Here is a 21,922-nt window from a genome sequence, read left to right as displayed (position 1 = left end):
TTTCGTTTTTGGGTTTTAGCTCCTGGAAGTAATACATTAACCTTGGTTCCTGTTTTGTGAAGTGGGGGCGCCCTCTGGCTTTTTTACTACTTTGACCTGACGTCTGCTTCAGTCTGGGGAGAATCTCAGGGGAGGGGCGGTTTATATTCTGTGTCGTGTCCATCGTCTGTGGTTCTTTACCAACAAGGGCCGGTGGTTCTCTAGAGGCAGAGGCAAGGATTCTGGAAGCTGTTTCTTCCATTAAGTTTCTTGATTCTCCTTGGATTACTCTTAGTTTGCGAGCTGCACTTTCAGTTGGATCCGTAGATGAAGTGTATTGGACTGTTACTTCCATCAAATATTCCATAACTTGTTCTTTGGAGGGTACTAGTATAGGTGGAGGCTCTTGGGAGGGCACTCTCATTGGTGGGGACTTTTCCCCTGTGGTGATTAGGGTTCTTCTAGTCTCATGGGTTGGGGGACGCGGGGGTGGGGGTGGGGGGTTAAAGTCTCTTTGATCACGTTCTAGAGGTGGCCTGTGGGCTCTAGAATAGGTCGATGAATCATCCCGGGGTTGAGGCGAGGAGTGGGATCTTTCTCTCCACTGCATGTTTCTTGTGAGAGACTTTGAAAGGGATTTTTCTCTGTGGCGGTGTACAGAGACTCGACCCTTATTGGGGTGGTAACGCAATGGTTCCCGTATCTGAGAGGATGTTGCTCTGGTAGGTCGGTGGTGACTGCGACTTAAATCTTCAGCTCTACGGTAGGAGTCAAAGTCCAAACGCTCATAAGGTCTCTTTTGTGGGATTGAGCTTCTCTGTGAGTTGACGCTTCTTATAGGGCTGTGGGGATGTTCTTGAGGTGGTAAGAAATTATTTTCTGGGGTATAGTAGTTCCTCACAGTACCTTGGGAGTTAAAGTTTGAGTTAGGTTTGGTAGTGTGTGCACTTCGGGTTTGTTCTTCTGGTTTCTGTAAACCTGGGCAGTTTTTCTTCTCATGGGTGAGTCTGAGGCAGTGTTGGCAGTGGTTCTTCAGATTTTTATAATCCAGAAAGACAAGGGTTTCAGATCCTGTGGAGAACTCTACAATCGTCTCTTTGGTGATAGGTTGGAGTCCCTCGATAAGAACACGCACCTTCGCAAAGTCTGAGGAAATATCTAATTCCAAGACTTCTCCAATCTCTTCACCTATCGTTTGGAGCATAGTCGGTTGCCAAAAGTGCTTTGGGAGACTTTGGACTTCTACCCAAAAAGGGATTTGCGAGGGGAAAGAGTCAGAGATTGTTGATTCCCATCGTTGGAGAATGACCATCCACTGGTCAAAATGCAAAGGTCTTTCTTCTAGGACTCTTTGGAGATCTTCCTCAAAGTCGAAACAAAGTTGAAAGATACCCCGTCCTAGATCTGATCTTTTTGTTTTTCCTTTTAGGTTCCAGCGTTTCTCCATGAAGGGTAGAAGAGCCCACATAAGCTGATCCGATGGGTTTGTGAGGCGTCCAATGAGGGTAAGGGAATTCTCTTCAATTAGGACAGTGCAGTCTAGTTCCGGTGCTCGGATTCGCTTCTTTGGGAGCGGAGAGTAACCTCATACTACTCCCTTACCTTTTTGATAAGCAGGGATTCTGTTATTCATGGTACCAAGCTTTTGTTTGGAGGAACTCAACCGGAGTAAGGGCAGATTGGTATAGAGATGGTTTGAGATGATTATTCTAGCGTCAAAAATATGAGGAGGGGACTAGTAATCTGGTAAGGCGCAAGATTATGCGGAGGAGGAGGCCGACAGAAGCTTACTTGCGTCCAGTGAAGGGATTGGTGTTTGGGAATTTGAAAGTGGGGAGATGCATCATATCCCGTATGTAAAGTTCCAACGGTTGGGTAAGACCAGCAAGAATTACCTTTTTTTGCTAAAAAGAAGTAGATGAGATCCGAGTAAAAACTTGCTTCATAGTACTTCGGTGGAAACACTGGGACTCGGTGCCTGGGAGAGTTTTCGGTTTTTTCTATCTCGATCGAATTTTCCACTTAAAAGGAAAAATCATCCACACATGTATAACACAATCATGTCCTAATATTTTTTTAATTTTAAAAAAAAATCAGTTTCCCAAAATTTGTAATAATTGTTTTTTTTTCCATGATTTATTTAATTAAATGACCTCTTTAAATGATAAAACCCTAAACCTTTTCGATTCCAAGTAATTTCTCTCCATCGTCTTCTTCGCGCTCGTCTGCTTCCAATTTCAAGTCTCGTTTTCGTATAACAATGGCTAATCGCGAAGATTCTTCCTCACCGGAGATTCGCTGCGTCTTTGTAGAAACCAACCTCGACACTCGTCTCGCGTTACCCATACATAAAGATGAAATCATCTCCGATTTCAAAGGTGAAGAACCCAACAAAACAAAACAAATTCATCACTGAATCGTCTTACTCAATCAATCAGTCCCTGGTGATGTTAATTTTCGAATTACGTTGTTACTGCGTTTCTCTGATTTGTTGTGGTTCTTGGTTTTAATAGACAAATTGCGCAAGGAGCATAAACAAGCTTTCCCTGAAATTGGAGAAATTAATGTTTCTGCCTTGAAGGTATTTTTTTTGTTCATATCCGTTTGTTGTTGTTGTTGATGTAAGCAAACAAGTGATTGATTGAGTGGTTTTTTTAATTCTCAGATTAAACGACGAAGAAAGTTTTATCATTTCTCAGAATCTATGAATGTGTATAAGGCATTTTATGGGATTAGTAAAAACTGGTTTATGTATGTTGATGCTGTAAGAGTTGAGAAGGGTGAGGTCCTGACTATAATGGCTGCTGATGATAATCGTTCATTGGTTGAGAAGGAGAAGGAGATTGCTAATGGTTCACTACTTGTTGATGGTATGCATTCTAAGGCCTTGGTTCTTTACCAAGGTTTAGAAACCCAAGTAGTTGAGAGGAAGACGAGGAAGAGGAAGATTACAAGTTCGGATGAGAAAACTAGTCGAAAGAAATCCAAGGTTGATCTTCATCAATCTAATGTTAGTGCAACCGAGTTATCGAAGGTTGCCTCTCAATCTTGTGTTGTTTCACCAAGAGAAAAGCTAGATGGTATTCTTATGGGAACAGGTAACCTCTGTTTTGATTGTTATGGAATGTACTAGTTCTTCAGAGTGTTGGTTCATTTACCTTTGGTTGTAATATCTCTAATGTTCTGTAGACATTGAAAGCGGCGAGAGAAATGGCGTTAGTATGGGAGAGAATCAGCAAACTTCTGATGCGGACAGGCTATTGGAAGAGAAAATTCCCACTGTCAACTCAGAGCTTGTAGATGGGCATACCAGGGGTGAGATGGAGGATGTGCCAGACAATCAAACTGTTAAAGAAGCTCTAGAAAAGCTAGATGATCTTACGGGAGCAATAGAACAAGGTAAATTTCTTTATTTTTTTTGAACTAAGGTTCAAGTTTGGGATCTTTTTTTATTAGTTGTATGGAGAGTTATGGTAGGCTTACTCTTTTGATGAAATTTCTGTATTTCAATAGATACTGAAAAGAGAGGAGAGATTGCCGATATAGTCATGATTGACCAAGAGAAGGATCTTCCACCTCCTTCAGAACTTGTAGATGGACAGATTACATCACAAGATGATGAAAGAGGTGAGGGAAGCAGATTGACTCCAAGTGCTGTCGATAATGTTCAAACTGCTGAAATGGTGACTTACGCTGAAAACCAGTTGGAAGCTAGCAGTAGTTTGACAACTGGTCTAGCTACAGAGAAGAAGAGAAAGCGAACGAAGAGCTCAAAAGATCACATCAGTCAGCCTCCTGTTACTGCTGCTACCGATACTGCTACTGATAATACTACAGCTTCAAGAGAAATTGTGAACGAGAGAAATGGACTACCTGGAAATGTAGTACGTGTTGATGCTACTTCTGAATCTTATCCAATCCCGAGAAGAGGAAATCTTGGCAAAGGTAATTTCAGTTCTTCACTGGATTTAGTCATTCTCTGCAATCAGATCTCAGGGAGTTTTTAGTATTAACTCATAAATTCATGATGTTATTACTGATTTTTTATTGATTTTTGCTATCCTCTAGGAAGTTTCTATCAACTCATATGATATTATTGTTTGTGTAGAAAATGAGATGGGTGAGAAGATTAATGAAGATGTGGGAAGCGCAAAAGCTAAACCAAGTTCTGTAGATAATATCCAGACCGATAATTTGGTGAGCTACCCAGAAAGTGAGTTGGAGGTTAGCAGTGGTTTGACAACCGGTCCAGCTACAAAGAAGAAGAAAAAGCAAAAGAAGTCCTCAAAGGATCGCATCAATAAATCTACTGCTACTTCTGAATCTATTTCAATCTCGAGAGGAGAAAAGCCTGCCGATACTCTTGTAGACGCAATACAAAATGGTAATTTGGTTTCTTGGTCGAGTATAGTTCTTTATAATTATTTGTCACGGGGAGTATCTATTAATTATCTCATAATTGGTGAATATTTGTAGAAACTGAGATGGGTGACAAATTTGTCAACAAGGTGGGAAGTAGCGAAGCCACACTTATCGATGCTGATAAAATACAAGATGCAAATAATCTAGAAGTTGCTAGTTTGACGAGCACCCCGACTGCCTTGGTCCATGAATCCAAAACGCTGGACCACATTCCGAAATTTACGGATGAAAACACATCTCGTGAACATGAAGTTTCTATGGAAAAAGGTGAAATAGATGCTGATAAGGCTAAATCCGTGAAGTCTACTAAGAAGAAAAGTTCAAAAAAAGTGAAGACCCCAGCTAAAGAAGACACTCTAGTAGATTCTGGTGCACAGAATGTTGTAGATGGAGAGGGGGCTGAGAATGTTATCAGAAATGTTTTAGATTCTTTGCATCAAAGGAACGAAGTGGAGGAAAATCTAACCAAAAGTGAGAAGAAATCAAGCAAGAGATCGAAGAAGAAAGACTCTTGGAACTTTGTGGAGGAGGTCGAAGTAGTAGAGTCTTTGCAGCAAAAGAACGAAGCTGCAGTAAATCTTGAAAAAAGTGGGAAGAAATCAAGCAAGAGATCAAAAAAGAAAGACTCATTGAACACTGTGGAGGTTGAGGCCCAAGTATTGTCAGTTGAGGTAAACAATGCTGCTCAGGTTGAGGCTTCTTCCGTCGACAGCCCAAAAGACACTGATGCATCATTCACGCCAGCTAAGAAGAATACTGAGAGCAATGCTTCACAGTTGAATAAGATTGTTGAGGTCGACGATACTAATGAGGATATCAACCGTTCCATGCAAACTCTAAAAGAGAACGTTGATATGGGAGACAATTTTGGTTCTAGCCAAAAGGATAATATTGTTGGTGATGGTAACAAGAAAGATCAAGTGGCTGGTAGAACTAAATCTAAAAAAGAGAAGAAAAGCCTTTATGGTTACATTGATGGTGCAATTAAACAGAAAGGCGCAGTCAACAAAAAGAAGGAAGTTGTGAAGAAATGCTCTACCCCGGCCACAGTGAACAAGAGTAAGATGAATGTCAAAAACAAGAAACAAGTAGTGAAGAAATGCTCTAACTCAGTCACAGCGAACAAGAGTACGACGAATTTCTTCAAGGATGCCGAGACGTCAGAGGATGAATCTAAGACAACTTCGCATGACTCCACTAAAACTCCATCAAATAATTCATCAGACAATGATAGTGATGTAACTTCGTCTATGTTTAGGAAGCAAGGTATTTGATCAGTCCGAATATAACTTTGAACACACCCTTCTCTCTACCAAATATGCTAATTTTGATTCTTGATTTCAACAGGAAACAATCTGGTTGGAGGAACAAATATGTAAGTGACCAATTAACGACATTATTATCAAATGTAGATACACATACTATGGTCATAAACCTCTTTGCCTGTCTTGTGAAATAGGTTTTCAGGGAGCCTGCAAGATATCCTAAGAAGCTCAAAAAGTTACAAGGTGGCGAAACTTACAGCTTCTCAATCACAACCCGAAGAATTCGTGGATTTTGTCCCGGATAGCCAATTCAACTAAGTTTTATCTAATATCCTTTTGGATCCAATTTTGACCAAAACCTGGAAAAGATGCTTAAATCTTCCAATCACGGTTTTGCTTTTTCTAAGTAATATTGGTACGCTGCTTCTCTGACATTTTATGTCAATCAGGAGTGCTTCAACATGTTAAATCAGTAATCACCTATAATCTTCCGAAGAATCAATGGTAAAAATCAAATATATTTTGTGTTTTGTTTTGTTTCCTTTTATTTGAATGTGCAATCACAACTTGAGCGGTTACATATATAATGAAACTAATGTACGATACAAATAGATAAATATAAGAACTGAAACATCAACGGGGTTTGGACACTTCATTAGTTCTGATTTTAGATGCACTTTTGGAAGATAGCTTAAGCACCAAACAACCTGAAACTTAGTCGTGACTGTGTTCTCCTGCTGTCAAAAATAAAAAAAATAAACAAACAGTTATAACATTAATATATGTAATCTGTGGTGTTTCTAAATATAATTGTTGTAACTTACCCTTTAGCTGATGATGGTTTCACCAAAGGCTTTGGAGGAGGAGGTGGTGGCTGAGGAATATCACTCAATATGGGTATAGTTTTCACCTGTTCCAAGCAAAAATATGGTAAAAGAAAACATTTATGTTTCAAATCACACATATGAAACAAAAAAATGACTAAATTATTTTACCAAATTCCGATATTGAAGATTGTACAAAGAATGGATATATCTTTGCTTTGCTAGTTTCTGATCTTTGTTCAAATGTCTCCAGTAGCTATATGTACTCCCCATGTTTATCACTCTGTTTGCATATATTTTCCATGTGTAGCTGCACATATATAATCATAGAATTATAATTATAACTATCTTGTGATGCTTAGAGGCTTAAAGCGTAACCCAATATAGACAGTTCTATTTATATATACCATTCGTTTATGCGCTGAAGCCCTTCAGTCGAAACTATGTTCCAGTAGTTAGGATCGATATTGCATTTCTCAAAGAAATCCACAATCTTATCGCTTGATTCTTCACCATTGCTCGGGTCAATGTGGAATCCAGAGACACCATCCACAATAATCTCAGCAGGACCACCTTGGTTTGTTGCAAATGTGACCAAGCCACAGCTCATGGCTTCAATGACAGTAAGACCAAAGGCTTCATAATGCGCAGGCTGCACAAAAGCACCTCTTGTATCTGCGATACATCGGTAAAGTTCACCGTTTCTTGTTCTATCTGTTTGAGCTGCGATCCATCTAAACTGACCCTTGAGTTGGTATTTCTCGATCAGAAAATGCATCTTTGTGATCTCTGAGATCTCTTCCCTGTCTTTAGACTTGGTAGGGTCAAAGAATCCTCCAACAATCACAAGGTTGACCAAGCCTCGCAGCCTCTTGTTCTTGGCATACCACTCAGTTAATCCGGTTAAGTTTTTTACAACGTCAAGCCTTGCCATTGAGAAGATGATCGGTTTCTTCTTGTCCATCAAATAACCACTTTTGTTCGTAACCAAAATATCGGTTAGTATATTTTGAAATAAACATAGGTACCACTACCACTATATGGCATAATTATTTTAAATATTATATGTAAACGCAAAGGCATAAATAAACAGTTAACCGCTACTTGAAACCGTATAGTAGTATTATGGATATGTAATAACTATGAAAAGTAAAAAAAGGGAATAGAGACGTTAGACGTACATGTGTTCATCACTCTCATTTTGGCTAAACAAGAGTTCTTCAATGGAAGGATAAAACTTGGTGAATCTCCGGTCTTGTGCGGTAAAAGGGAAGTAAATAGAGTCATCCGCGCCAGGAGCTGCGATGTTAAACCTCGGATCAAAGACATTGATGCCGGAGACAACTCTGTATAGCCCTGGGAGTGTGAAGCTCATGTGGCTCTCGTATTGTCCCGCCCTCTCTTTGCTAACAAAATTGAACCAAAACCAGATAATGTGAAACTATCTCGACTGTCATTAAAATATTGTCTTAATGAAAAGTATTATTTACCTTCCAGCAATCTCTTGATAAGTGCTTGCTATGATGAAATCAGCAGAGTTCATAGAAATTAAGTCTGCCGTAAATTGAGATGAGAAATGATATTTAGGATCAAACTCTTTCCATTTGAGGTCCGAGTCTTCATATTTAGTCTTCTCCAAGGCATGTGCAATAGTTGCCTAGATTTTTTATTTCCACTTTCAGTTAATTTTTTTTTTGACAAAGAAATGAGATTATTGGCCTAAATTTACCAAATTAAATGGTAAGTAACCTGAGTAATTCCAAGTTTATTGGCCATGAGTGAGGCCACCAAGTTTCCATCCGTATAATTTCCGATAATTAGGTCAGGTTTTCCCTCCAAAATATCCAATATTTTTGTTGTTGCATCCTATACTCATATTATTTGCAGTTACAAAAATGAAATTTGGTGAAAAAATATATTCTTATGTATGATTTTTACCTTAGTGAATCTTTCTAGGTAAGGGTAGATATCAAAGCGGGAAACCCAACGACGCAAAATCCCATTCTCTGTTACGAATGGAATTCGAAGAATATTCGAATGTTTGGTACCAAAAATGGGCTCCAATTCTTGGTTGCATTTAGTGTTCTTTGAGTCTGGGATTAATCTTGTCACCTAAAATCAAATTCTTGACATCAATATTGCATTAACCAAGGAAACAACTGTATATATATATATATATATATCAGTATATAATATTGAGAAATACAACAAAATAAGTTCTAGTTGGAAAGATCACAAAAACTACAAATTTGAATAAGATATGTAATAAAAGCTTGATCGTTTGAGCTCAAAAAGCTTTGGTTATGAAAGATTCGTAAGAATTTAGTGAGAGTTCCTAAGTCATTTAACACCGGTACATTCCTAAACTTTTCTTAACCTCTAAAGGTTGTGTGTGGTACTTGAGAGACAAGTTTGCAACATATAGGACACCGTTCAACTCTTTATTGTATATACCAAAACTAATGTGAATACTTGGGTTTCATGATCAAGACTCAAGTTCATTAGAAAGAGTAAATCAAAGAGAACTTACAACGAGAATCTGAGGTTTGAAATTAAGGCCTTGAGAGTTGATTCTGTGAAGCAATTCATCTTCAAGGGCCTTCACTTGGTCAAGAATGTAAACAACCTGACCACCAGTATCAGGCAAACCAAGAACATCGGTTTGACCAAAGTAGCCGTGAACCGAGAAGATGACAACGTTCAAGATTCTAGGAATCCTAGCCAAGAATCGATCAATGTTGCGAGGATCAGGGGCTTGAAGAATCTCCGACAAGATTCTCATTGTCTCCTTTACTCTCCCTGCGCTATCTCCCCATCCTTTCTCAAAACCCCATTCCTTAAACCTGTTTTCGATTTAAGTCTTAAACCGATACGTTAACCAACCTATCGGTTAGCAATGTTCAAAGTTATGAGAAGAGGTGTTAAAGGTTAACCTGAGTTCAAAGGCTTGAAAAGGTGTGTCCTTAGGCAGTTCCGATAGGAAAACATCTGCCAATATCAAACTCATCTCAAGCTTTCTAGCTGTGTTTAGAGTCTCATTCATCATAAGCTTCTGAAAATTATAAAACAACATTGACATAAGCTTAGGATAAGGCTTCAATTATTTATTTGTATTTACGTTTGCATTGCATTTACCTTTTTCCAAATGAATAAAGTTTCTTCTAATATGCAAACACATAAAAAAATATTTTTTAAGAAAATAATATTATTTAAAGACGATATGTCAGGAATTTTTTAAAATCTATGTTTTCTCTTTTTCAAATTACCACTCAATCCTAAAATTCCAAAAACACACGTTAGATTTACGAATTTTCCTAATTTAAAAGGGGCCGTGTAGGTACTATATTTTTTTAAAAACAAATTTAGTGTTTTTGAACCACTTGTTTGGGTAGTATCCTACTATATTAATTGGGAAGTACAAATATAAAACTAATCTTAAAATGTGTAAAAAATTACATTTAATTGTCATTAGATTAAATAATTAATTAAATGAATATTTTTAATTAAAAAAACGAAAATAGGGGAAACATCAAATAAAATAAATTGTAGAAAAGTAAAAAAAATCTGTTAGAATCAAAACTAATTTATACTTAAAAAAAACTAACAGATAAATTTTTTTTTTACATGTTAGTTATATTTTTTTACTTACTTCACAACTATAGCAAATATTTCACAAAGGTTTAAATAATTTTATTCATTACATGCAAATGTTTTATTGACAGGTTTTCAATAAACATTTCAAAATACAAAAATTATCATATAAGCAACAAATTTTTAATCACAAACTATTATAAATAACATAATAACAACATAAATTATTACAAATTTTCATTAAAAAAAAGTTCAGTTGCGGTTTTCCGCGGGATAGTACCTAGTTTTAAGTATTTATCCTTATTTTCTAAGAAATATATGTGGTTTCTGTCTATATATTTTTTTCATGTGCAAAAAAGCAAACGTAAAAACGACATGTACACAAGGTAAAAGAAATTATAGAATAGTGGATTTGATGTGGTTAAAATGAACCTCTCCTTGATGCTCAAGTGACAATAAGTAGTCCACAAGAGAATGCAGGTTATCGTTTAAACGGCCTCCAAGCTTCGAGGACACAAAACTCAACCCGTTTCCTATTGAAGACGACAATGAAAGCTGAGGCAGAGTGAAATTCAACGCACCAAAATCAACCTCCAATGCGTTTTCATCGTTTGCCCTGTTTACAAACTTTTCTAATTAGATCATATATAATGAGATCAAGAAAGCGAAAGTATATATATTTTGGTAAAGAAAAAAGAAGAGAGACCAGTTCTCGTCAAAGAGAAGCTCTTTGAGTTTGAGATATTGCGTGCTCGATAAAGCTTCCACCGAGAGATTGGAAGAGTTAACCTTCACGTATTGCCAATTTCCCGGGTTTCCTCTTACCGCAAATGCCACATTTGGAGGAATTACCACTGCCTCCTGCAGTTTCATTCACATTTATAAGCCTAATTAATTTAGCTCACCAGATTTTTTTTCCAAACCAAGTGAACATATAGATATCTCATCTCTATATGAGGAATACAAAAGTGAATTGATAACAAAATATAACATAGTTTTCCTTAATGAAGAATAAAAAAGGGTTTGAATTCTGGTTTACAATAGTCTACTGTACAAAGTGTTTTTATGGTTTTTAATTAATTAGATAGATTTGTCGTTTTAATCATTTTTAATCTTGTATCTTGCAGTATATTTATCATCCATCATAAGATATTGATATTGATATTGATATGAAACAAATGGTAAGACCTGAGTGAAGCACAAGATCTTGCCAAGATCACCTTCCATGACTCGCCTTCGTTGCGTTACATCATTGATAACAATCTCCATCTCATCCATCAACTGGTTCAATTTCATCACCCTTCTACCTTTTTCAATGTACTTCTCGAGGCAACGTTTTATGTTCCCGCGGTTTTGTCCCATCGTTTCTGGTATCCCATTGCCTAACGATCCAGATGTAATTTCCATTGTGTTACCGTTACGTATTGAAACAAAATACAAGAAGAATAAATTAAACACGGGTTTTCGCGTTGGTTTTGATTGGTTTCGTATTAGCAGCTTTGTCTACTTTTATAAGAGAACGAAGGTATGAAGATACGACATATCTTTGTGGATATGTTATTGTGTGTGGGTCATATACCTTTCGTTTTAGTAAGGTCATGTTTTGTCCTCCATCTAATTAATTTGGCTTTAGCTTCTTTGTTTGTGTCTTTAGAAGGGAACGATTCAAATCAAAGGCAATGTTACAAATACATTATTTGCCACATGGGGCAATTTAGAATTAATTTCTTCTATAATATAATCGTAATTTAGTAAGGGTAAAGAAACTAAAACATCCCATCCTATCTTATTTGTATTGGATGGGATGTTTAAAAGTCATGGTTTATTGACACATGTTAATCAATGGGATTAATAAACTAACATAACTGCATAATCAATTTTATGTTTTAAAACATGATTCAACTTATTTCTACAATCAATGGTGTCTGAAGTTTCTCAATAAGGTTAGTTTTATATTTGTAATTCCCAATTAATATAGTAGTGTAAGAAGTAAGAATTCATTTATCAAAATACTATAAGAAGTAAGAATATATGTTGCCAAAGATTTACAATAACATTAACATTAATGATCACCTGAAAGTATACGTAATTAGGTAGTCTATTATCTCTCCTTTTTGTGTTTTGGATAAAATGTTAAATTTATTAATCCAAAAACTAATAGTTAATGTATAGAGTAAGGTGGTCAGATAGTTAATCGAGCGAATGTGATACACATAGTTAACGGGCACGAAATCACTTTTGGAGAAGCGGTCTCATCCATGTGGAAGTCTTTGATACCAAAGCAAAAATCACTCGTTAACGAAACGATTCCTCAACCAAATGAGTCAAGTGTGTATAGCTGTGCGATAAGTCGAACTATGTCTATTTTTTGTTTTTTGTTTTTCTTTGTCACAGGGAAGTCAAGCCTTAGTAATACAAAGAAATTCAAAATAATAATACATGTATTATAACATACAAGAGGTCTTTAAACAAAACAAAAAGTTTTATTCTATATTTAGTAGAGGCCGAGGAAGAGCAAAGGAAGTTCCAAAAGCAGAGATTAAGATGAAGTAAGGGATCTAAAACTGGCCCATACAAATTCGTTTCCTTTGGTTAAGACAAGCCACTATATATTTTGTTTATTATTTTCAGTTATTTATGCAGCGGCCAAGAGAATAATGATCTTTAGTATTTGAAGCTATCTTGTCGTCGTATGTAAGATCTTTAACAGAATTGAAGGATCCTTCTATGAGAACTGGTTATTTTGTTTCTTTCTGAAACTCTAACTCTCAATATATTTTTAATACAACCACTAGATAAAGACCCGTTTGATGTGCGGGTTTAAAGTTTTGTAACTAAAATAAAATTTAATAAAAATATATTAAAATTTATTATACATTATTTATAAAATTTGTTTTTGCTATAATATACTGATTTATATCAATATACAAATAATTTATATATGTTATCTTCAAAAGAGTATTTTTTATACCTAGGTATATTGTATGTTACAAATTTATTATTTACCATCACCTAAAAAATGTCTATATGAACAAATTAAGCCAACTATTATATGTCTCTTCACTTTCACTTTTGCATAGATTCTTTAATCACTAAAATTGTTGGCTCAAAAAATATTTTGAAGAAAAAATAAATTACATCACAATAGTGTATGACTAACAATAGAGAGAACCTCGATTCTGCCCTCCTCCCTTATGGAGAGAACTTTGCGTCCAACCTCCTCCACCATGGAGAGAACCTTCGTTCTGCCTTCCTCCCTTGGAGAGATAACCTTCCGTCCAACCTCTCCCACCTTCCTCTCTTGGAGAGATAACCTTGCGTCCAACCTCCTCCACCATAGAGAGAATCTCGGCTCTGCCCTCCTCCTGTGTGGAGAGAACATGTTCACGTCTTTTAGTTATCTCAAAGTGGCTTGCTCCAACAACCAATGAAACTAAAAACCCTTTTCCAACGTCACAAAATCTTTTGATAGTAACTAATGTTAAATTTCCCAATGTATTCATGGAAGTTTCTTTGACACACCATGATGTACCCTCTGTCTTCAAGTTCCTATGGATCTATAACCAACGATTTATGTTTTCCAATCTATCTATGTTTGTTGTAGGCTTGTGTTTGATTAGCCTATTTTATTCAACCATTAGGTTGATGACCTTCTCCTCTTTATCTTCTTTTGAGATTGAACGAATGGTAACAATTATGTTTGCAAAAACAAAAAGGTCTATGACCAACCAATCAAGGTTGAAAAATTAGAAAAAAATTAATTTGACATAATTAATGAAATAATAGAAAATTATAAGCACGCTAATATATAAATCTCAAATAATTCAAAGATGAAAATATAAATTAAATAAAACAATCTAAAACTATTACACTAAATTTTAAAAGACAGTATTAGAAAAAGAAGATGCATATATTAATCTTCCATTTTTTTCGGGTCAACATATTAATCTTACCTATTCCAAACTGAAAAAGTAGAAAATATGTTTTGGTTTAAAAAAATAAGGAAAATTTGTCTTCTCATTAAAAAAAGTTTGACCAATAGGACAAAGTTGAAAGGAATATTTTTGAATAAATTATTTTGTTAGATGAGTAATATGAGATGATCTATGTTTATATAGAAGTGAGTATTTACATTTTTTAAAATTAATAATTTTCTGTATATTTTCCTTAATCCCTTTTCTATTTTATGAGAAAATTTCTTCCAATGAGCTCCTTATTTTTTAAAAAATTTATTGCTTCTCACTTTCTTGTAAGACATACTATCGTTCGACGATAAGAACGCTTTCTGTTTAGTTGATCTAGTGTTATATAATTTCTGTTGTTATCTTGCATTTGTGTATTCATCTTTTTTTTTTATGCTACCTGTCCAGCAAATTAATAGAAATAATAATACCATGAGAAATTTGTTAATCTCAAAAACCTTAGTTATTATGCATAAGAACCTTTGTTAACACTTCAAAGTCAAAAATTGCATAGTATGCATTATGGAATTGAGAAACGAAACAAAATTCAAAGAAACGACGACGACGAAAACACATGGTAATATCTAGGAATCTTTTTATATAGTTTCTTCGATTTGACAACAAACAAATTGCCTTCGAGACTTTTTCAAGAACAATGATGTGTCAAACAAAAGGTTAAAAAAAACAAAGAAGAAATTTGTACCAAGAAAAACAAAGCTAGTCGAAATTATTTTGTTTGATGAAAAATATGTCATCATTTCTTGGCTTATATAGAGGGGTGTATTACAATCCTTTTCCTTTTAGGATTAACAAAGTTTTTTTTTTAATATAATAAGATTACAATTATCTTATGCATCGTTTTATCAAGCTTGAAAACTGTGATTTCTAATCATTAAAATTGACATGTGTCACGATGTGATGTGTTACTAACTTTGATATGTGATTTCTGATCGTTAAAATTGACATGTGTCACGACATGATGAATTACTAACTTGGATATTTAATCGTTAAAACTGACACATGTCACGATCTGGTGAGTTTTTAACTTTGATCTCTGATCGTTAAAACTAACACGTATCAAGATCTGGTGAGTTACTAACTTTGAGAACCAAACTTTATATAATAAGATTTTGTATATTTTATATTTTAATATAAAATGTTAATATGTTGTATTAGATTATATATGTGAAGTTATTTCAACAATGTATATTCTACATCATGATTTGAATGTCATTATAAGACATAATTTTGTAAATTTGAATTTAAATATTCCAATTTTGACTTATTACTCAGCAAAATTTTTAATTCAATAGATATTATTTCTAAAGAATAATATTACTAAAGCTTGAATATTTTATAGATTGAATAATTTATGTTTGTTTATAAAAATTCAACTTATGGTATATCTAGAAATAAAACTATTTTTTAATTATAATTAATAATATGATAATTTATTTGTTTCACAAAATAGACTCATATATAAAAATGAGAGGTAAAGTATAATGATAATTAATAAATTAATATGTTAAGTTAGATATCAAAAGATTTTATTTGATGAATAATTTAATAAAGAAAATTAATATGGTAAGTTAGATGATATGATTCTTTAGAATATTCTCTTTAAAATTTTCGGTATAACCTATTTGTAACCAATTAATCTATCATTAATGTATAACATATTTGTAACCAACTTATTAAAATTATATAGTCTACAAAACAATGTTGTGTACTTCCGTTTTACTATAAAGGGGATTTTTTTATACCAATTCTAAAATCAGTATAACTAACTAACCCCATCGAACGTTTTATTGATTTCCAACTGATTGTTAACATTTTTTTTTCCACAAAAGATTGTAACTAACCCCATCAGGTTTAGGATGGTTGTGTGGTGGTGGTGAGAATCAGACTTTAGTTTTGGGTGCCAGATGTCAACGTCGCAGTGCGTCCCCACTTCATTCGGAGCTGGAAGCATTATTATGGGCGATGGAGTATATCCTTTCCAGAGGCATTGATTGTCAGAGGTTCGAGACGGATTCTGCAAAGTTAATATCGATGGTGCAAGCTCCGGAGGAGTGGCCGGCTTTCTCTACGCTTCTTGATGAGTTCCATGTGCTTAGTGCCTCCTTGCCTCCTTTCACCCTTTCCAAAATCCCAAAGATGTCCAATGTGAAGGCTAATTGTTTAGCTCGTTCTTCTAGATTGCTATTGTCGAAACGATTTATGTAAACAACTTTTCTCTAGTTTGGGCAACCAATCTAGGAGTTTTCTTTTAATTAATGTTAGGTTGAAAAAAAAAATTGTGGAAAATACCTAACACATAATAATATTGTATGATTCTTGACCAAAAATAAGTTAGATGTATTATTATTATTGTATGACACGTTGTCAACTTAAATAATTATATATATATATATAAATAAGCAAATATATATATATATATATATATATATATATATATATTTGCTTCGGAAATACATGGTTTTATTAAAAGCTAAACAAAGCTGATTTTGATTGATTTATTCTTATCATACAGTGATTTCAATAAATCTTTTTACTTTTTTTTCTAACAATAATGAAATTGTATCCAAACAAAAAAAGGAAAAAGATAAAATCAGTCATATATTAATTAATGAGATAAATACAACGAATTCGACGGATCAAAGTTAATTTTCCAAAAGAAAAAGAAAGAAATAGAAAAAAAATCCTAATTTCATAAAAGTAAATTAACAACAAAAAAAAGATAAAAAACATATTTCCTTTATTTCCTAAACAATAGACCGACTTAACAAAAATTAGGGATTTTCTTATGTATATAAATAGAGAGACCCCCAAACTCTTTTTTTATTATATTTTCTTTTCATTGCTTTCGTCTCCTCTGAGAAAAATTTCACAAACGCTCTCCCAAATCTACAAAAAAAAAAAAAAAACTCATCTCTTCTCTCTCAAAATCGAATCAAAGATGTCGACAACGAAGAAGATCGTTTTGAAGAGTTCCGATGGTGAATCTTTCGAGGCTGATGAATTGGTTGCTAGAGAGTCGCAGACCATCGCTCATATGGTTGAAGACGACTGCGTCGACAACGGTGTCCCTCTCCCTAACGTTACGAGCAAGATCCTCGCTAAAGTGATCGAGTATTGCAAGAAACACGTCGAGGTTACTGCTTCCAAGACCGATGCCGCTGATGCTGTTGCTTCTTCTGCCGACGAAGAACTCAAGACCTGGGATGCTGAGTTTATGAAGATCAATCAGGCTGAAGAATATGATAATCGATTGATTCTCATTGAAAACAGAGAGCACATATTTATACAAGAGTTTGTTAGGATCGTTCTATACAAGATAACGATACCTATACAAGATAAGAACTCTAGAAGATAAACTCTATCAGTGATAAACTATATCAACAAGAATAGAGATAAACTCTAGCTACACTAATACGCCCCCTCAAGATGGACGGCGGCAACAGAGACCAATTTTGTCTGAAAGTTCAAGAAACCGAGCACGAGGTAGTTGCTTGGTCAGCGTATCCGCCAGCTGATCAGCAGAGCAAACATGAGCAACGCGGAGGTGCTTGTCTTGAACCTTTTCGCGAACAAAGTGATAATCCAAGGCAAGATGCTTCATACGAGAGTGAAATACCGGATTTGCGGAGAGGTAGGTGGCCCCTATGTTGTCACAGTACAGAATTGGAACATCAGTAGATTTCATTCCAAGCTCCGTCATGAGAAAAGTAAGCCACTTGACCTCAGAAGCAGCAGCAGCGAGGGCAAGATACTCTGTTTCCGTGGAAGACCTTGCAATACCGGTTTGCTTTTTAGGAGACCATGAGATAGGCTGGTGACCCAAGTACGTAATGTAAGCTCCAGTGGAGGTGTAGTCATCCCGATTTCCAGCCCAATCCGCGTCAGAATAAGCATGTAAGTTAGATGGTGACTTAGCAGAGAAGAACAAGCCAACATTTGCAGTGCCCGCAAGATAGCGTAGAACATGTTTCACAGCGTCCCAATGAAGTGTTCTAGGTTGATGCATATACTGAGATAAGCGATTAACAGCGAAAGCAATGTCAGGCCTCGTGAGTCCAAGATACTGGAGACTGCCCACCGTGGCACGATAAGTAGAGGGGTTAGAAAGAAGCTCGCCGGATGAGAGAGTGAGAACCTGACCGGAGGACATCGGAGTGGCAACTGGCTTAGCATCCGCCATTTTTGTTTTGCGAAGAAGGTCAGTGATGTATTTGGTCTGTGTGAGATGCAAACCATCACGAGTCTGATAGGCTTCCATACCAAGAAAGTACGAAAGCTCTCCTAAGTCTTTAAGAGAGAATTTCGCCACAAGAAGATCAGTAACACGCTTCATGGCTTGAATGGAAGTACCGGTGATGATGATATCATCAACATAAATTAACATGTAGACAAAGGAGGTACCAGAACGCAGGACAAAGAGCGACTCATCCGCAAGAGACTTCTTGAAGCCAATGCTTACAAGAGCAGTGTACCATATGCGTGGTCCCTGTTTAAGGCCATACACTGCTTTATTAAGGCGACACACATGATTAGGCCGTTCTTTGTCAATGAAACCCGGAGGCTGAAGCATGTAAACCTCCTCCTCAAGCGGTCCTTGAAGAAAGGCATTTTCACATCCAATTGCTGCAGTGGCCAGTCAGAAGCAATAGCAGTACCCAGAACAAGTCGGATAGTAGCATGTTTGATGACTGGGCTGAAGGTGTCATGGAAATCAACACCCGGTCGTTGATGAAAGCCTTTCGCAACAAGCTGAGATTAGTAGTTGTCCACCGAGCCATTAGGCTTCCGTTTAATCCTGTAAACCCATTTGGAACCAACAATGTTAGTAGCAAGAGAGCGATCAAGAGGATCAAACGTGTGGTTGTGACCAAACGCATCATATTCAGTGCTCATGGATCTCCTCCATTTTTCATCTTTCAACGCTTGCGTTAAAGTTTTAGGCTCCACCTCTTGCAGGACGGTATGAAGACCATACTTTGTGTTTGGCTTCTTGATGGTATTCTTGCCTCTCGTCACCATAGGATGGTCATTAATCATTGAAGTCGCGGGAGAAACAGAGTCCGCTGAAGTCGATTAAACAACAACAGCAGGAACGTTATGGTCGGACTCCTATGCCACAGAGGACGCACCGAGTGCAGGTGAAGGAGAAGAACACGGGAGAGTGGCCAAGACTGGTGTTTGAGGAAATATGGGAACAAGAGAAGCAGTGAAAAAGTATGAGGAAGTAGTTTCATGGGAAGGGGATTATGTTTGAGCTGAGAGACGAGAAAAAGGGAAGACCGATTCAACAAAATTAACATGTCTGGATATGTAGACACGAGAAGTCTCAACATCAAGACAAATGTAGGCGCTTTGAGTAAGAGAGTACCCCATGAAGACACACGGCTTAGACTTTGGTGTGAACTTGTGTTGGCCATATGGTCGAATCCAAGGATAGCAAAGACAACTGAACGTTCGCAGCTTGGAGTAATTGGGTGTGTCATGAAACAGGAGCTGATAAGGGGTGTGATCCGCCAAGTTAGGAGTCGTCAAGCAATTGATTAAGTAAACCGCCGCAGCAAATGAATAAGTCCAGTAGGAGTGTGGAATCTGAGCATGAGTAAGGAGGGATAGACCTGTCTCGACGATGTGGCGGTGTTTCCGTTTGGCCATACCATTGTGTTCGGGTGTGTGGGGAGGACTTGTAAGATGAGAGATGACGTGAGTGCCAAGAAACTGTCTTAAGGCGAGATACTCACCACCATTGTCAGAGAATAAAGAGATTATTTTGTTGTTGAATCGGTTTTCAACAAGAGATTTGAATATTGGGAAGATTTGAGCAACTTGAGACTTTGTTTTGAGAGGCTAAAGCCAGGTATAACGAGTATAGTGATCAACAAAGATCACATAATACTTGTAACCATCGATCGACATGACTGGAGATGTCCAGACATCAGAGAAAAGTAGTTCTAATGGATGAGTAAAAGTGAGAGTGGAGGTGGAGAATGGAAGTTTATGATTCTTATTAATAGCACATGAGTTGCAAAATAAAGTAGAGGATACAGAGGAGGAACTTGCTAAAGAAAACTTGGTGATCATGGTACGAAGCGTTTGAGTGTTTGGGTGTCCTAAACGAGAATGCCATTCCGAAGGGGATGACTTTATTGCTGAAAATGCTGAAATAAAAGGCTTGGAAGAGGAAAGTGGCCACTCATACACTCCTTCATTGGCCTTGCCTTTGAGAAGTGTTGTCCCCGTGTGAAGATCCTTCACCTGAAAATCATATGGACAGAGTTGGACCATAACGTTATTTGTTTTGCATAACTTGTTAACCGAAATGAGATTCTTGCGCATTTCAGGAACACATAAACATGCTGAAGTTGAATTGGTTTCAAGTTAGAGGGAAAAGAAACTGAACCAGTGTGAGTAATGGGCAAGCTTGCACCATTACCAATCATCACATTGTCATTGCCGTGATAAGGAGTTTGCACAGAAAAATTGCTAAGATCACTGGCAATGTGATGGGAGGCAGCACTGTCGAGCAGCCAGGGAGTGAGATCAGGTTGGGGACCAATGGTGGTGTGATGAGCCTGAGGACGCCATTGTGGAGGCGGTAGTGGTAGATGAGGAGCCAGAGACGGAGTAGACCCACGAAACTGAGGAAACGATGGAGCAGAGTAAGGGAATTGCGATGTGAGGGCTGCTGAAGATATTGAGGACAACGTTTAGCACCATGACCTTGAACTCTGCAAATTTGACAGTGACCGAGGTACGGTCGTGATGGACGAAATCCACCACGAGAGGATCCAACGCCACCACGATGTGCAGGACGAGAGAGATGTGTCGCATTGGCAGATGCAGGAACAGAGAAAGTGTTTTCACTGACAGCTTTCAGAGCATTTTCACGGTTAATTAGTTTTTCATGAAGCTCATCAATCGAAATCGGTGTGTCACGTCCTTGGACCATCTCCACAATCGTTTTGTAGTCGTCATTGAGACCACTAGTGATGTGATCAAGGAGATCTTCGTGTGGCAGAGGATCATCAAGAAGGGCAAGTTGATCTGATTTCTCCAGAATGCCGCACATGAACTCATTGACAGACTTGGTGCCTTTGGTGCTGGTCTTGAGTTGATCTCGGATCTGACGAATGCAACCACGAGAGGACTTCCCGTAAGTGTTGGTAAGGATTTCCCAGATGTTACGGGTTGTAGAGGCACAAACAACGATGGCCTGAACTGGATGAGAGAGCGATCCAAGCAAGGCACTGAAAAGAAGTTTCTCTTGACGTTTCCAGGCGGCAAAGTTCGGGTTTGGTTGGTTGACACCAGTAGCAGCGGTGATTAATTCAGGCGGGGTATTGTCATCATCAGCAACGAAGTAGTGAAGTTCGTGGGCCTCAAGAAGAGATCGTATCTACAGACGGCAAGTGATGAAGTTGTTGGGCCTAAGTTTGGTGATGTTACTCATGTTGAGAGAGATGAGCGTTTTGTGAGGTTCATCGATGTTAAACACAGGGGTTGAGTCAGACGAGGTAGAGGAGGCATCGGAAGCCATGACTGAAGAAGAAGAAGATATGAGGGAAGAAGAGGAAAAACAAAGACGTATAAGAAGAAGGAAAGAGGCGCAGAAGAAAATAAATTTTTAGGTTTGGATCAGAGGCTCTGATACCATGAAGAATATGATAATCAATTGATTCTCATTGAAAACAGAGAGCACATATTTATACAAGAGTTTGTTAAGATCATTCTATACAAGATAAGAACTCTAGAAGATAAACTCTATCAGTGATAAACTATATCAACAAGAATAGAGATAAACTCTAGCTACACTAATACATGCTACCCTCTTTGAACTCATCCTGGCTGCGAATTACCTGAA

The 21,922-nt window shown here is 36.9% G+C and overlaps 2 protein-coding genes and 1 pseudogene across 3 annotated transcripts; 2 read left to right on the top strand and 1 right to left on the bottom strand.

Moving 5' to 3' along the window:
* The first annotated feature begins 1,991 nt into the window (after positions 1-1,991).
* On the top strand, positions 1,992-6,196 carry LOC104724081 (uncharacterized). Its single transcript, XM_010442527.3, has 9 exons — positions 1,992-2,357; positions 2,493-2,560; positions 2,645-3,077; positions 3,169-3,378; positions 3,493-3,924; positions 4,088-4,363; positions 4,456-5,667; positions 5,749-5,776; positions 5,861-6,196. Exons 1-9 carry the CDS (start codon positions 2,240-2,242, stop codon positions 5,982-5,984), a joined length of 2,901 nt encoding a protein of 966 aa, XP_010440829.2. The 5' UTR covers positions 1,992-2,239; the 3' UTR covers positions 5,985-6,196.
* LOC104724082 (sucrose synthase 5) lies at positions 6,169-11,647 on the bottom strand. 2 transcript variants are annotated; one of them, XM_010442528.2, is made up of 13 exons: positions 11,270-11,647; positions 10,788-10,942; positions 10,514-10,697; positions 9,424-9,542; positions 9,021-9,333; positions 8,429-8,602; positions 8,240-8,356; positions 7,981-8,147; positions 7,672-7,896; positions 6,898-7,464; positions 6,662-6,800; positions 6,491-6,576; positions 6,169-6,403 (listed from the first exon to the last, which is right to left on the bottom strand). In XM_010442528.2, exons 1-13 carry the CDS (start codon positions 11,486-11,488, stop codon positions 6,358-6,360), a joined length of 2,511 nt encoding a protein of 836 aa, XP_010440830.1. In that variant the 5' UTR covers positions 11,489-11,647; the 3' UTR covers positions 6,169-6,357. The 2 variants fall into 2 exon arrangements, with proteins under 2 accessions (XP_010440830.1, XP_010440831.1); XM_010442529.2 differs by having other exon boundaries at positions 6,169-6,400; positions 11,270-11,610.
* A 5,355-nt stretch (positions 11,648-17,002) lies between these two features.
* On the top strand, positions 17,003-17,419 carry LOC104724080 (SKP1-like protein 1A pseudogene; annotated as a pseudogene).
* Positions 17,420-21,922: the final 4,503 nt, after the last annotated feature.

Source organism: Camelina sativa, chromosome 11, assembly GCF_030686135.1.
Source record: "Camelina sativa cultivar CO46 ecotype springtype chromosome 11, ASM3068613v1".
In the NCBI taxonomy this organism is placed as follows: domain Eukaryota; kingdom Viridiplantae; phylum Streptophyta; class Magnoliopsida; order Brassicales; family Brassicaceae; genus Camelina; species Camelina sativa.
Note: the sequence above shows the minus strand (reverse complement) of the source record. Positions and strands in the feature narration are given on the sequence as shown.